This window comes from Corvus moneduloides, chromosome 1, assembly GCF_009650955.1.
Source record: "Corvus moneduloides isolate bCorMon1 chromosome 1, bCorMon1.pri, whole genome shotgun sequence".
Classification (NCBI taxonomy): domain Eukaryota; kingdom Metazoa; phylum Chordata; class Aves; order Passeriformes; family Corvidae; genus Corvus; species Corvus moneduloides.
This window is the reverse complement of record NC_045476.1, coordinates 89125516-89139177: the sequence shown is the minus strand read 5'-3', so window position 1 is coordinate 89139177 and position 13662 is coordinate 89125516. Positions and strand designations below refer to the sequence as shown.

The 13662-nt window shown below is 41.9% G+C and overlaps 1 protein-coding gene across 1 annotated transcript in view; it reads right to left on the bottom strand.

The window, feature by feature from the left end:
- DAP (death associated protein) overlaps positions 1–12079 on the bottom strand; it is a 54100-nt gene extending 42021 nt beyond the window's left edge. The window contains exons 1-2 of the mRNA XM_032117947.1: positions 11916–12079; positions 5487–5583 (exon numbers count right to left, since the gene is read on the bottom strand). Of these exons, the coding sequence (XP_031973838.1) occupies positions 5487–5583; positions 11916–11970 (152 nt within the window). The 5' untranslated portion in view covers positions 11971–12079. The remainder of the gene's footprint in view (positions 1–5486; positions 5584–11915) is intronic.
- Positions 12080–13662: the final 1583 nt, after the last annotated feature.

The window sequence follows — 13662 nt, the reverse complement described above, 5'->3', positions numbered from 1 at the left end:
GAAGAGCAGTTATTCCCAAGTTAAAGGGTCAGAACTTTGACTCTACACTTCCTACCCCAGCTGAAACAACCAGAACAATAAAATACAAGGAACAGAAATGGTTTCAGACACTTCCATATTCAGGACATAAACAGACATACAAACCTTCTTTAATGGCTTAATTATATAACCTACTTTATGTTTTTAAAATTCTTCAGAAGTTTGGTCAACATGGGTCATTACAAGGCAAAAATTAAGAATATTTTAATGCCAGGAGAACATTCAGTGGCAAATAAAAAAATGGAAATAATGCCTGTGACTTATTTCTTGTCAGTTGCAGCAGAGCAAATTGAGGGACAGAAAAAACAAATTTACTCTTGAACGAAAGTATATACCCACAGCCAAGTTTTTGAGATTTTCACTGCACTTCTGAAACAAAAAAACCAGCTTCAGCTTAACTTGCATATTCAGATGTAACAAGTGACACTGAGGGATAACAGGGGCCTTTGACAACTCCTCTCTCACCATGTGAGTACTGAGAGTACCCTTTGACATAAAAACACCCATATGCTTCATGAGCATGATTTTCCTTTTGAGTTGCTACATTCTAAATTACCTTCTTGGTTATTTTCCTTTCACCTGATGGATATTACGAAGGAAAATATCCACATTGTAAAAGTCGGGCATAATGCTGGGTTCACAATCTCCAGGTAGGTTTAAGATACAAAACACATATCATCTACATATATAGAGAGAAACTACACTAGTGCCTTTATCTTGAGTAATTAAATAATGGTAATTACCCACTTTGTTTCAGAAATACAACAAAAGAGAAGGAAAGAGCCTTTAAGACATAAAAGCCTTTCCAGTTTACCGTTTGTTAAAAACAAGCCAGATATTTGCTTTAAATATTTTTTTAAATCCAGATCCTATAGATAATTATAGTTTCTTCTTCTTGAGATCCCAGAGTAACAATTAATGAATCTCTTGTGCAAAACTGAACAAGCAGCTCTCAATTCAAATTATCTGTCTTTCAGGAGTATTTATCATGCCTAGAGTCAGCTGCTGGCATAGGAATGCACATGATACTGCAAATCTCAGTTAAGCAGGCATTAATGGGCTTTTAATAAAGCCCAGGACTATGAGTAGCCTATTTATTCAAAATACTTTCTATGACAACATACAGTCCTGAAAAATGATGGGTTTGATTCATAACTGTACTTCTATTTACACGTTTCAGCCTCTTCTAGCACCACAAAAAAAGCCTTCCAGCAGCAATCAGTATGACTGTCAATCAATAAAAACTGCAACCATATCCAAAAAAACCAAACTAACACAAATGTTAAGAAATTACAAAAACCTAAGAAAAAAATCAGTAGTTCATCAGTACAGAAGTTCATCCAGCCAGCATCCTAGCTCTAACCAGGATGATCAAAATGACTCATCCTGAAACATCGGCTGAGGATCCTACATCACAGTATAGTTTAACACTGACACCCTGACCACAGGGTGCCAGTGGCTTTGGATGCCACACGTATCTTTAGTTCACCTAAACCAAACTCCTCCCTTCTTTCATTGAGTCTTCTCCACCATATAATCATACAGTTTTACTTAAAAAAGGAATATGGTATTTATACCAGACATATAAAATTATTTCTGCTACAATTCAAGGCTGAGACCTGCCCTGCAAGAAAAGTTTAAATTTGTGTAGAACAGTCTTACCACACATTGTTTTAAAGGAACATGAATCACCATCCTGACAAGTCTCCCTATGATTTCATGAAATGGGAGGTTGTCATAACAATTTTATTTTAGGAAACAGAATTGAGTAAAGTACTTTGCAGAGTAAGTTACAGTAACTGGATTGCGAGTTGCTAAACAACTGGCAAAAAAAACCAAAGAAGATGTACCTGGTGAATGTTAAAGTCACCTTTATCACAGCACAGTTAGCTACATCAGAGGGGTTTACCTGTGTCAGCTTTGTTTACACTAAGACTGGAAACATTGATCCAAGTCTCTTTCTGCAAGCACACTGCAAAAACAATGCCAGCTGTCTCCAAAGCCACAAATAGTTCCATGAACCGAAGCTGAAAGCTTTCTTGCTGAGCAACTGCTAAGATTTGTGCCATCATGGGGAGGCCATGAGAACTCTGGGAGAGATTGAATTCTTCTGCTTCCATTTACTGCCAGTTCCACTAATCTGTCTTCAACTAAGTTTACAATGAGATTAAAATAATGACTCAGTCATCCTAGCCTCCCTCTTCACACACAAATTACTCTTCTCTGTTTTATTATTTTCTCTTTCACCATTGGCAGCTGCCCGTATCAGCTGACAGAGATTTGCTGAAGGGCTGGCTGTTTGCTTCTTTTGACTTCGAATGCAATGGGGAGTAGAGATTGCATCATATCAACAATACCACCTTAAAATGGCAAAGGCTAAAACCATGACAAGTTAAAAACACAGATGTTTCCACATCTGCTTAACAAAGGGACATAAAATACCAGCTAACTAAGCCCCAAAAGTATATATATATTTTGGTGCTGGAGAAAGCAGAACAGAATGCTCACTTCTCCCCTCCCGACAAACCCATCTTCTGATAAACCACCCCTCACACACACCAGAAATCCAAGGATTTTCAAAGAGAATCATGAATCATCTGGAGCAGACACAAACTCTGGGGGACTGCACCTTCCAGCACAAAAGCAGCTGTCACACTGCAAACCTAATTTAATTTTGACTAGCTTGTTCTGTCTACCACTAAATACCTTCTTGCTCACATCTACAGCTTGTACTGCCACCAGAGCTGTGCAAGTATTCGCACAGGAGCCTACAAAAGACACATTAAACCCTTTCCCTTACATACACAAAAGGGTCTCAGTTCTACCAGGAAAACAACTTCTCTTGACTTATAAACAAACCTAGGTTTTATGTTATAATTCATATTAATTCCCACCTAACTATGCTCCTTATGTCCCTCCTGCTGCTTTCTTTCTCAAGAGGATTAGATCAAAGAAATAAAATAGTTCAGCTCAATGCTTTCAGTATAAATACACAGACTCAGAATAACTGTATGTACAAGTGCCTAATACAAACCAACAATGTATCCTCTACGTGAAAACCAAAGCAAAGGGCACACTCAAACTGCATATTTTGACAGTCAACTGATCAAGTGGACGAAGGAATGGATTTTGAGGTGCAACAGCTAACTTTTCACTAGTTAATAAGGTAGCTCTAGAAGTCATTAAACTTTCTCATCTGTCTTAAACCCATCAACTTTGCTCACAGTATTAACATACAGGGGTTTTCTGTTAGCATCTACAGATCAAGAGTGCACCTTTCTCCCTATCATTCTAGCCTAGCTGCCTAGGCTTTGTTTCACACTGGGAACTGGTCTCAGGGCACCTCACCTAGATTCCCTCCAGATGATGTTAAACTGGCACACACAGTTCAGAGAGACACCTAACACATGCCAGCTAGGATCAGTCCTTCAGTCCAGATGACCAAACTAATTAATCTCCAAAACACACACAGTGTAAACATGAAGTCCTCAGCACCCACCGTTTACCCCTACAGATGTGCTTGTACTGTGCCACAGCACCTGCTACAGCAGACACAGCCACAAATATCAAGGTTAAATTTTAACTTTCCCCTGCACTATTTGAGTGAAAGAGGGAAAACACAACCTTGTTTGAAGAAAGGAATAAAGCAGGTGCTGTGTTGTAACAGAGGCTTAGATGTGAACAGGCACAAGAAGTCTTGTCATTTGGATCCTAATGAGGCTCCTCACCATGAGGCTGGCATGACCAGGAAAGATAAGGATAAGCAGGTATATAACACTGTGCTGGTTCTGTTTGAAGTGGTAAATCCTCCCCACAGCAGCCCTCAGTGCTGTGCTTTGCACTGGTAGCCAGAAAGGTGCTTAAAACACACCAGTTTTGGCTACTGCTGAGCAGCACTTCCACAGAACCTAAGCTGCTTCTCCAACTTTATCCTCACCTGCAGGCAGTGGGTAGACAAGATCTTGGGAGGGGACACAGCCAGGACAGCTGACCCCAACTGACCAAGGGGATATTCCACACCATCTGCTCAGCAGTAAAAGCTAGGAGAAAGGAGGAGGAGGCAGGGAAAACTCATTACTATGCTGTTTGTCTTCCAGAGCAATCACTACATGCCTTGCTTCCCAGGAAGTGATGGACATCATCTGCTGATGGGACATAGTGAATACATATTTTATTTTCCACTGCTTCCATGCATGGCCTTTGCTTTATTAAACTGTCCTTATCTTGACACATGTGGCTTTTTCATCTTACTTTCTCCCTCCTCATCCTGCTGAGTAGAGGAGTAATAGAGCAGCTCGGTGGACACCTGCTGTCCAGCCAAGGTCAACACACCTCAAATAAAAGGATGTATCCCAACAAAGTTTAAATTGACCCCAAGATACAATTTCTTACTTTAGACAAAACTTGGCTGCAATACAGACTCTTTCAACTTATGTGCCACAGTGCAGAACAACAAGATGACCAATTTGGTTGATAAAGAAAGGACAAACTTTAATTCTCCTGCCTTGTATTTGAATATATTAATTAAAATTACTTTTCCCTTCTCATAAAGGTGTTTCCTATTCAAGTAAATAAACACATTTGGGTTTATTTCTGGACATTTTCACAATGCTTATTTATTACCATTGTTTTACATGTAAAATAAATATAATCTCAGTCTACTTACCAAAGCACAGGAATGGCTCTCTGGTTTGTTTTTTTTAACTTGAGCAAATAGCAAAGACAAACCCAAGCCCTAAGTTAGTAGGTAAACATTACAGGTAAATATAGTCTTGGCTGGAAAGAAAAACAGCTAGCTGAGGAAAGCAGCACAAAACCAGGTGGCTTTCCTATGAACAGAAAAACAGCTACAGTCCATCAAACCTCCCTGCTTTCATTTCTAAACAGCGGTAATCCAAAAAATCTAGTTAAAACTGCTAAGTAACTGCAGTCTTAATATCCTCCACCACCAAAACTGGTAAGATTCCTATCTAAAATAAAAGATATAATATTAGTACCATCTATTTTTTCTTGTCTTTTCAAAAGCACCATGTTGTCAAATACCTGACAGACACAGGATTAGGGGCCAAAGAGTAAAAGGAATCACCCTGCACACAGAAAGACCACCTCATATACAGACTGCCAGCCTAATACTTGTGTCCAAATATGCCTAGCCTCCATGCTTCTGCACACTCTGAATTCAGACATTTTAGGAAAGCTGAGGTTTTACTTTTATTGTACTTTTTTCTCCAGCCTTCTCTTGCCGGCAGGATCACTTAAAGGAGGCTCAGCACTACGAAAATTCCCAAATTCCCCAATTCTCTTGAAGGACTGTCTAACTTGCTACTGCTTTAAGATACAAAAAGCACTGTATCTTTGGTCTGCTAGTCACAAGGAAAACAAACTGGTGATAAGGTTCAAGGTCATGGAAATTCACTGCAGCACATGCACCAAATCAAACTGCTCACCTGCTGGTTTCCCAGTCTTGGTCATCCTTATCTTTTTCTTCTTTGGCATCAGAATTGTGTGGGTGTTTCTGCACAATCCGCATCCCACCAGCTTTCACTGAAACGAAAATTAAACAGTAAACAACAAACCTCAGTCAAGTAAGTGCTAAGTGAAGAATGTGGATGACCCACCCTGCTTCCCTCCTGATACTCTGCATAGTAGTTTACTAGTAATCACAGTTTGAAAAGGGGGCCCAAAGTGTTAAAAAGTCGCAAGCCTAAGTACATGCTACTTCAGGACCACATCTTCCATTCTCTTTCACGTGATGCCATCTTTGCTTAACCTGAGAAGCTGCAGCTCGTTTTATCACCTGCTTCCAGTGACATTTTAGAAAACTCAATTCTGTTTTAATTCTCCCTCTATCCCATACTAACTTGCAGCAGTCAGAAGAAACTGAGGCAATGACTTGCGTAACACTACACGAAAGGCCACAAACCAAAGAAACTAACTTGCCGTTTCATGTTAAAAGCTACATCTGTAACAATAGCATTTATACAAATAAGTACTTCACGAACAGTGTAATAAAAGCAAAATTTAGGAGGACTGTTAACTTGCATTTAGAACAGAGCTTTTTGTTTTGCAAAACATATGAGCATTTACCACATTTCAAATCCTTGCATCATTTAAGTTTTAGAAATGATGCAAACATGAAACCAGCCCTTTGAAACACAAAACAAGAAGTGAAAGCAAATCCACTTATGTACATCACTTATCCACTCCAAAGGGCAATATAAAACAGGAAGCAAGCCAAGCTTAGCACTGCAGCTACTAAGCAGAGCAACAGGCAGGCTGCTCTTGATCTGCTTTCTGGTTCAATAGTGTACTTTTCTTTTTCTTCAACAAGTGCTACACACGCTTACAGGAGAGCACAGGATAAGACGATGCATCTCGTTAGCTTAATTGGATGGGTTATACTGCCATCAGCAACCACATCAGAAAACCACTATAGTGGTCAGAAGTCAATAAAACCACTTACAGAGACATTGGTTTGTGTTTCACAGTGCCTTGACACAGTAAGCCCGTCCTGAGATGCCACAGCTGGAGCGAGCAGGACGCCAGAGCAGCGCGCAGGAGAAGCTGAAGCGCTTGCTGGCACCGACAGAGGAGGCTGTACTTCTGACAGCCCTCCTGCGTCCTGCCACAGAGGGAGCAGGGCACCTCGCAGCAGTTCAGTGCTAATCCCAGAAGCCTAGACACAGCTCTAATTCCCAATTCTTAACCAGGACAGCAATGGAAAGGCCACTGCTGTGCATAAATTTTACAGCCTGGGTGGAGGAAAGCAGGAAACAGAAAGTGACCTGCTCCAGAAGAAAGTGAAAGCTCTTTGGCCCTGTCTTTTAAAAACAATTTTAAGATCAGAGTGATATTTGAATGATAAACTTCTAGTTCAATAAAGGTCATTAACTAAAGACAGGCAATCAACAGGCAAAGTCAAGTATCTTTTAAAGCCTACAAAACTGTGTAATCTTATCATGCATTAAAAAAAACCCCAAACCCAAATCACTATTACGTGTTCTCTGTGCAACGTAAAACTTTAATTGGCGAGAAATATTTCACATGGGACAAGGAAAGAAAGGTTAAAAAACTACATTTCTTTGTTGTCTAAAATGAAGCAAAAATTAAAATTCCAAGTAATTCTTTTTTGATTCAAGCTCTTTAGAAATTTAAGTTTGTTTGCAAAAGCAAACACTGAGTTCTGTCACGTGCAGTCTTGTTTTAACATCTCAGTTAATCAAAGTACTGCTATGCTTTATTTACATGTATTTATAAATTATTAATTTATTTTACTAATTTCTAAATTTAACATCATTGCACAATCAGAATTTTTTACTTATTTATTTCAAATTACTTTTTGTGGAAGATGCTGTCTCCACAGCAACATCTGCCAGGGTTACAAACAGCAGCTCCGAACAATACACACACTTCCATGTCCTTCAACATCTAACAGAATACTAGAAAAAACAATACCGGAAGACTTAGTGCTATTTTAGATCTAAAATGTCTCCCCTCTCATATCATCAGGCCACCAGCCACTCCTTTTCTCTTTATCTGTCACTGGAAAAGATACACAGCTAACACGTTCAGATTTGCCTGTATGCAGAATTAACAGGGATTAAAAAGCAAATAACCAGACAACTAAAAAGGCATAATAGTGACTAATGCAGCAACTTAGAATTTTAAATCTGATTTTTTGAACTAATACCAGCAGGCATAGTATAGACAGCTTAAAGAACTTTGGTGCATAATTTAATTATATTTAGCAATCCAAGGTTACTGTGCAGAAGAATCCATCAAACAGCTGCAATATCATGTGTATTTGTGAGACCAGAAGTGAAATAATTAGACAGCACTCTACATATAGCTGATATACATATCTGCCACCCATGACACAGCATGCTTGTACCCAATCCAGTTTCAAGAGATTTAGCTTAAGATGATAAATACCCTTGCAGCATAATTCACCTTCCTTTTCAAAAGGTATCAGCTAAGCTACACTACCTCAGGGTGTGACAAGAGAAGAAATGATTACATCCACCAAGGTAATGAAAAACCCACTCAACATTTGTGAGATTTTCTTGGGAGTTACGAGTATTCATCTATTTCCTACTTGCCTAGCATTTACTACATAATTCGACAGATGCTTACCATGGTGATTCTGTCACTTAGAAGTCACCCTTAAAAGAGATCAGATTTCCTTATCCTGAAAACAAAGGATTTAAATAACTGATAAACCACCTTCCAGAACACTGTCAGAAAGCAGTATCCAGAAGTGGATGGTGTCAACCACACTGTGCTGGGATTAGGAAGAAAGCAGCTCCTGTGCTGAAGAGCAAGTAGAGAGCTCAGGTGCTAAGGAAGGAGAGGACAGGGAATGGCTCCCTGGAGTGGTGACTAAAGCATGAAATAAAGAAGGGATCATTTGCCAGCACACTGAGAAGACCAACAAGTCTATCTGCCTCACTGCTGAATATAAGTTTTGGATTTTAATTATCATCTGTCATGCTCTCCCCCCTCAAGAGGCAGACAGGACTACCTTGTCAGTCCCGTGAATGCCAGCCCGTGTTCCTCAGAAGGGTATGACTACTCCTTCTGGAAATATTAAACAACTGTGTTAATCAATTGCCACTCAAGCTGATCTGGAGTGGGGAAGCATTCTACTTTTTCCTCCCTGCCCCTACTGCTAGACTCCTCACTGTTTCTGAGACTGAATTCTGAAATAAACCCCACTGAGCTGGAGCAAGTACCAAGTGCCTGGAGAAGCACCACAGGTCAGGGACACCCTGAGCCCCAGTTGGTTCAGAGTGCAGTCCTTCCCAGGGAAACCTTCCAGCTCAACCCAAATCACCTGCCCGTCACAGCAACCAGACAGGAACTTTTAGAAATCCAGAGTACAACCAAGAGTCTTATCAGTTTTCCTTTTTCTTGACTATAGTATTCAATATTAACACAAAAATTTATTCCTTATGTACTGTGTAATAACAGATTCCATTACAATGATAAGATGTATGAAAAGGGAAACACAAAATATGTTTTTATACAAGATTAAGGGAGCATACATTAGTGTTCAGCAAAGTAAGAACAGGAATTACTATATGCCATCATTTCACAGAAATCTTGGCTCAGAGCTATTTTTTTTAAAATAGAAAAAAAGCACATAACTATTTTCACAAACCTATCATAAAACTTCATAAATACACTATTAACACAATCACCTTCCTTTATCCCTCCACAGTATGTACTAGATGAACAGCTAAAGCATAATTACACAGATCTCTTCAGAGGGACTGTACAAACCTACTCAGCAATGTATTATGGGCACACTTGATCTCACTGATAGGCAGTGATAGATTTAATAAAGATTAAGTAAGGGCCCTCTTAAATTTCAGAAGGGAGGTCAAAGTCACTTCCTTCCCTGAGGTCTTGAGGTTTCTTTCCATTTCATTACCCTTTGTCTTTCAAGCGCCTTTTCCCCCTATGTGAAAGGTCAATGCAGAGAGGAATGCAGTGCAGTCAGTAAGCAAGGGCCAACAGTGCACTTGAAAAACAACAGATTCATCATTTTGCTTTTAATTTGATGACTCAAATCCTTCCTAACTTTTACATGTCCAACATACTCAGTAGGATAAGACACATCTGTAAGTGCAGGTAGTGCTCTTTATAGAGCTGTATGCAGCAAAACCTGAGCTTTTAAACCATTTATTAGAAGAGATCCCCTATTCACATCTTTTCTTTGATAGAAATTTGCCTTGTTATTTATAAATAAAATTCCCCCGTATTAATTTTTTTAAAGAATTTCTTACTTCATTTTATTAAAACTTGTTTGCAGACTGACCTATTGCATTATTCTAATATTCAGGGATCTAAACCAGCTTGAGATAGAAGATTAAAACCTATCTTCAACCACTAGAGTAAATATACACTCTTGCTAGTCAAAACATTTCTTGTGGATTTTCCAAGCATTAAAAGACCAAAGGGCCAAACAGCTCAGAAAAATCTTCTTCCCAAAGCGACCTGAAGATACAGTAAAGCATTAGTTTCTCCTGGCCTCAAAGACAGACTCAGTGATCGCCTTCCTTCCAAAGCTCAATTTTGTGTGCATGCTCACAAAAAATAAAAAAAAAAAAGAAACCAAGACAGGGATGCCAATGATTTTAAATGGCACATAGTTGAAGGTGTTCTTCAGTTCGTATGTTTTACAAAGAAAAAAATCCAAACTGAAATATTCTGACTGCAAAGGAAACCTGTACTGTAATCCACTTGTGCTTTTACACTGTGCATTGCTAGTTTCTCATGTGGCCTAGGGAGGCTCACTTCAGGTCTTAAAATCCCACCAGTTTCAAAAGACGGATTTTGAAGCAAAACTCTCAAACACGGAGCAACATCAGAAAAAACAGTTACAAAGCATCTTCGTTTCATCAGTTGTGTAGCTGGAAGACAGCTAAACCAATACAAAATCTTAATGATCCCTCCACTCTGGAGCTGATGTGTACCTGAAGACAAGCCAGGTTGAGAAGCGGGCAACAAAAGCTGTCAACATTGGAAAATGATGCTTTGGTTTGTTCCCTGAAGCAGCTCAACAGGAAGTCAGATAAGAGCTAATGCTATGAAGAAGGAGGCTGCAGGACTGGAATGACTGCTCAGCCAAGGGACTGATTTACCTGCACTGCTGAACTGTATCTGCCATGCAAAGCAAAGCCAATACTTTTCACTTCTATTTAGAGGGATTTCAGGTCCTCATTTTAAAGAGCACAGAACTCAATTAGGATTCAACAGCTGAAAATAAAACTAGCCACCTTGGGAATTGAGAATTTCAGCATTTTTTACTGAAACGCCAAAAAAAAAAAAAAAAAAGCTCACCAACAACTCCGCAGGGAAACATTAGACGACATATGTAAAGCTGCTGATGCAGGGACCAAAGTTCCCTTTCTTTAAGAAAACTGTAAGAAGCAAAACTAACAGTAAATGAAGGAAAACAACTTCGATACTGCCACGAACTGAACCCCACCTGTGTGCAGAGAAGAGCTGCCACCTATAGACAGTGGCAGGCCAGTGTCCCACTGGAGGTGACACCCAACTCCTACCCTGACCGCCCACTCGCATACAGCAGCGGGATGGAAAGCGAAGGAGGTCCTTTGCTGGGCACTTCTCAAGCAGCTTTACCTGTTTCCTACCCTGCCAGGATCGCTGCCAGGGGCACGCAGCCTGCTCTGGCACTCACACCATGACGCCCGCAGGCAAAATGGATGCACAGAGCACTCCTGGTTTGCAGTATCTGTTCACACTCAGCGTACGCTCTGCTGGAACAGCCCCGCAGGCTGCGTGGGGCCGAGACCGCTCCGCTCCCCTTCCCACCACCACCAGCCCCAGGCGGGGGTTCCGGAGGCCTCCGCCGCCTTTCGAGGGCGGGATGCTCGGGAAGACAACGCTGTCTGCCTGCCGGGTCGGAGCCTGGAAACGCAAAGCTGCCCACACCCGATGAGGGTTTGGCCGCATCCAGAGAGCTCCTCGGGGAGAGGCAGGGCAGGAAGCGTCGCCCGTCACCGGGAAAGGCTGCCAGAGGGCAAGGAGGGCCGGGGCCGCCCAGGGCTCAGGAGGGGATCCCAGCGCACCTCCCGCGGCCAGAGCGCTGCACTGCGCCCGAGCAGCGGAGAGCGAGGAAACCCACCGGGGCTCGCATCCCCGGGGCCTCGAACCTCCCGGGGCTCACACCCCCGGCGGCGGGACCCGCCCGAGGCCGCCCTCGCCCTCCTCAGCCCCGGCGCGCACAGGAGGGAACTTGGCGGGGAACCGGCGCCCGGCCCCGCCGGCCCGCAGCCGCCCCGGCCCCCCCGTCCCGTCCCCCGGCGTGGCAAGAGAAAGAGCGGAGAGACGGGAACCGGCGGCCGTACCAGCAGGAGGGTGTCCGGCCCGCGTCTCTGCTTTCTCTTTAGGAGGCGAAGACATTTTTACTGTGCCAACGGCCCCGCGCCCGCACCAGGCGCCCGCACCCCGGCACAGCACGGCGAGCACGGCCCGGCTCCCGCCCTGTTAACGTGGCCGCCGCGGGGGCGGTGCCGCGCCGGGCGCCGGGCCCTGCCCTGGCCGGGCGGGCGGGGACGTGGCGCCCGCAACAGGCGGCTTCTCGTGTGGCGTGAGGGCAGCGGAGGCAGCTCTTGTAGCGCGACCCGCCCTGTTTGTTTCATTTGCCGAGGAGAAACGGCACGGGCAGTTAACAACGTGATTTTGGATGGTCTGCGTGTGCACTTCAAACAATATTTGTAATTAGTGACTAATTGGCAGTTCGCGGCTTGCGCTTTGTTGAGCTCTGCCAAACCGCGTATGGGTGAAGTGGCCTAAAGAGAGCTGTGCTGGTTTTGGCTGGGGAAGAGTTAGTTTGCGTCACAATAGCTGGTAGGGGCCGTGCTTTGGATTTGTGCTGGAGACCGTGTTGATAACTCGGGGCCGTAAGTGCCCACCTTGCCTTTGCTTCAGATCTCATTTCCTTTCTGTTTGAAATTACAGTGCTGATTCACATCGTTACAAGGAAATTTTCAAACACTTGAGTTTTGTTTTCCCAGCTATGTGGAAAGGCATAGAACACAATATCTGAATGAATTACATTAGCAGCAAAGTGTAAACCATGCAGGCCATTCTGGTTTTCTTTTATGGTTTGAAATAAAAAAGCAAGTATCCCAAAACATGGGTGTTTGGAAGTTGACCCTCCCCCCTCCAGAATGGTATAGAAATATGTCATCACACATTTGTTACAGGGAAATTAATGCAATAATATTTTATTTGTTTGCTATCACTCTTTGTGACAACTGTATTACCATTGCAAAAATATGTGTGATGTGTAAATACACGTTTTGGGGTTTTTTTTTTGCAACAGTCCAAAATATAATCGCATCGTGGTATCCTTAACAGCTTGAATGAGCAAATGTTGTAAAAATATTGTAACTAAGTTCTTACATTTTGCTGCTGGGTTATTTCAATTTCTTACACGTGCAGCACTTTAGAGTCTCAGATTGTATTTTCAGCTCTGTCACCTTCTGTGTAGCCTAACACAAATCCAATTCCCTTTCTAGTCTCTGTCAAAGTCTATCCAGATTATAATTTTTTTCTAGGGTAGAATTATGAGATTTTAACACTTTTTTGTCTACCATCTCCTGAATTTTAATTAAAATATTGCCTTCTCACTTTTTCTTAGTTTTCCCAGGTTTGTTTACTTTGGATTTCCCTGTGCTGGTTACTGAAGTTGATAGAAATTTTTGCTGCTGCAGGTTTAATCTAAACCACCTGTTATAGAAATGAAATTAAAGAAAATGTGCTTTATGATATTAAAACACCTGCAAGTTAATGATTTTTCTCCAAGAAGCAGTAATAATTTCCTATTTAAGCACAAAGCTTTAGTACATGAAGATGCACTGGGAGGAAGTATTACATCAAAGATGTGCTTTGGCTGTTCTTGCTATAGCCAGCAACGTTTAACGTTATGAGAATTCACGTGTCACCATTAACACAAGTACTTGTATGAAGGCTTGCTGTGGCTTTGCAGCTAAAATACAACATCTATCCTGAGTATCTCACAGGGCTGAAATTTCCTGAAAGTGCAGCTGTGCATTGGGTTTGGAAGCTGGGATCTCAAGGCAAACCATT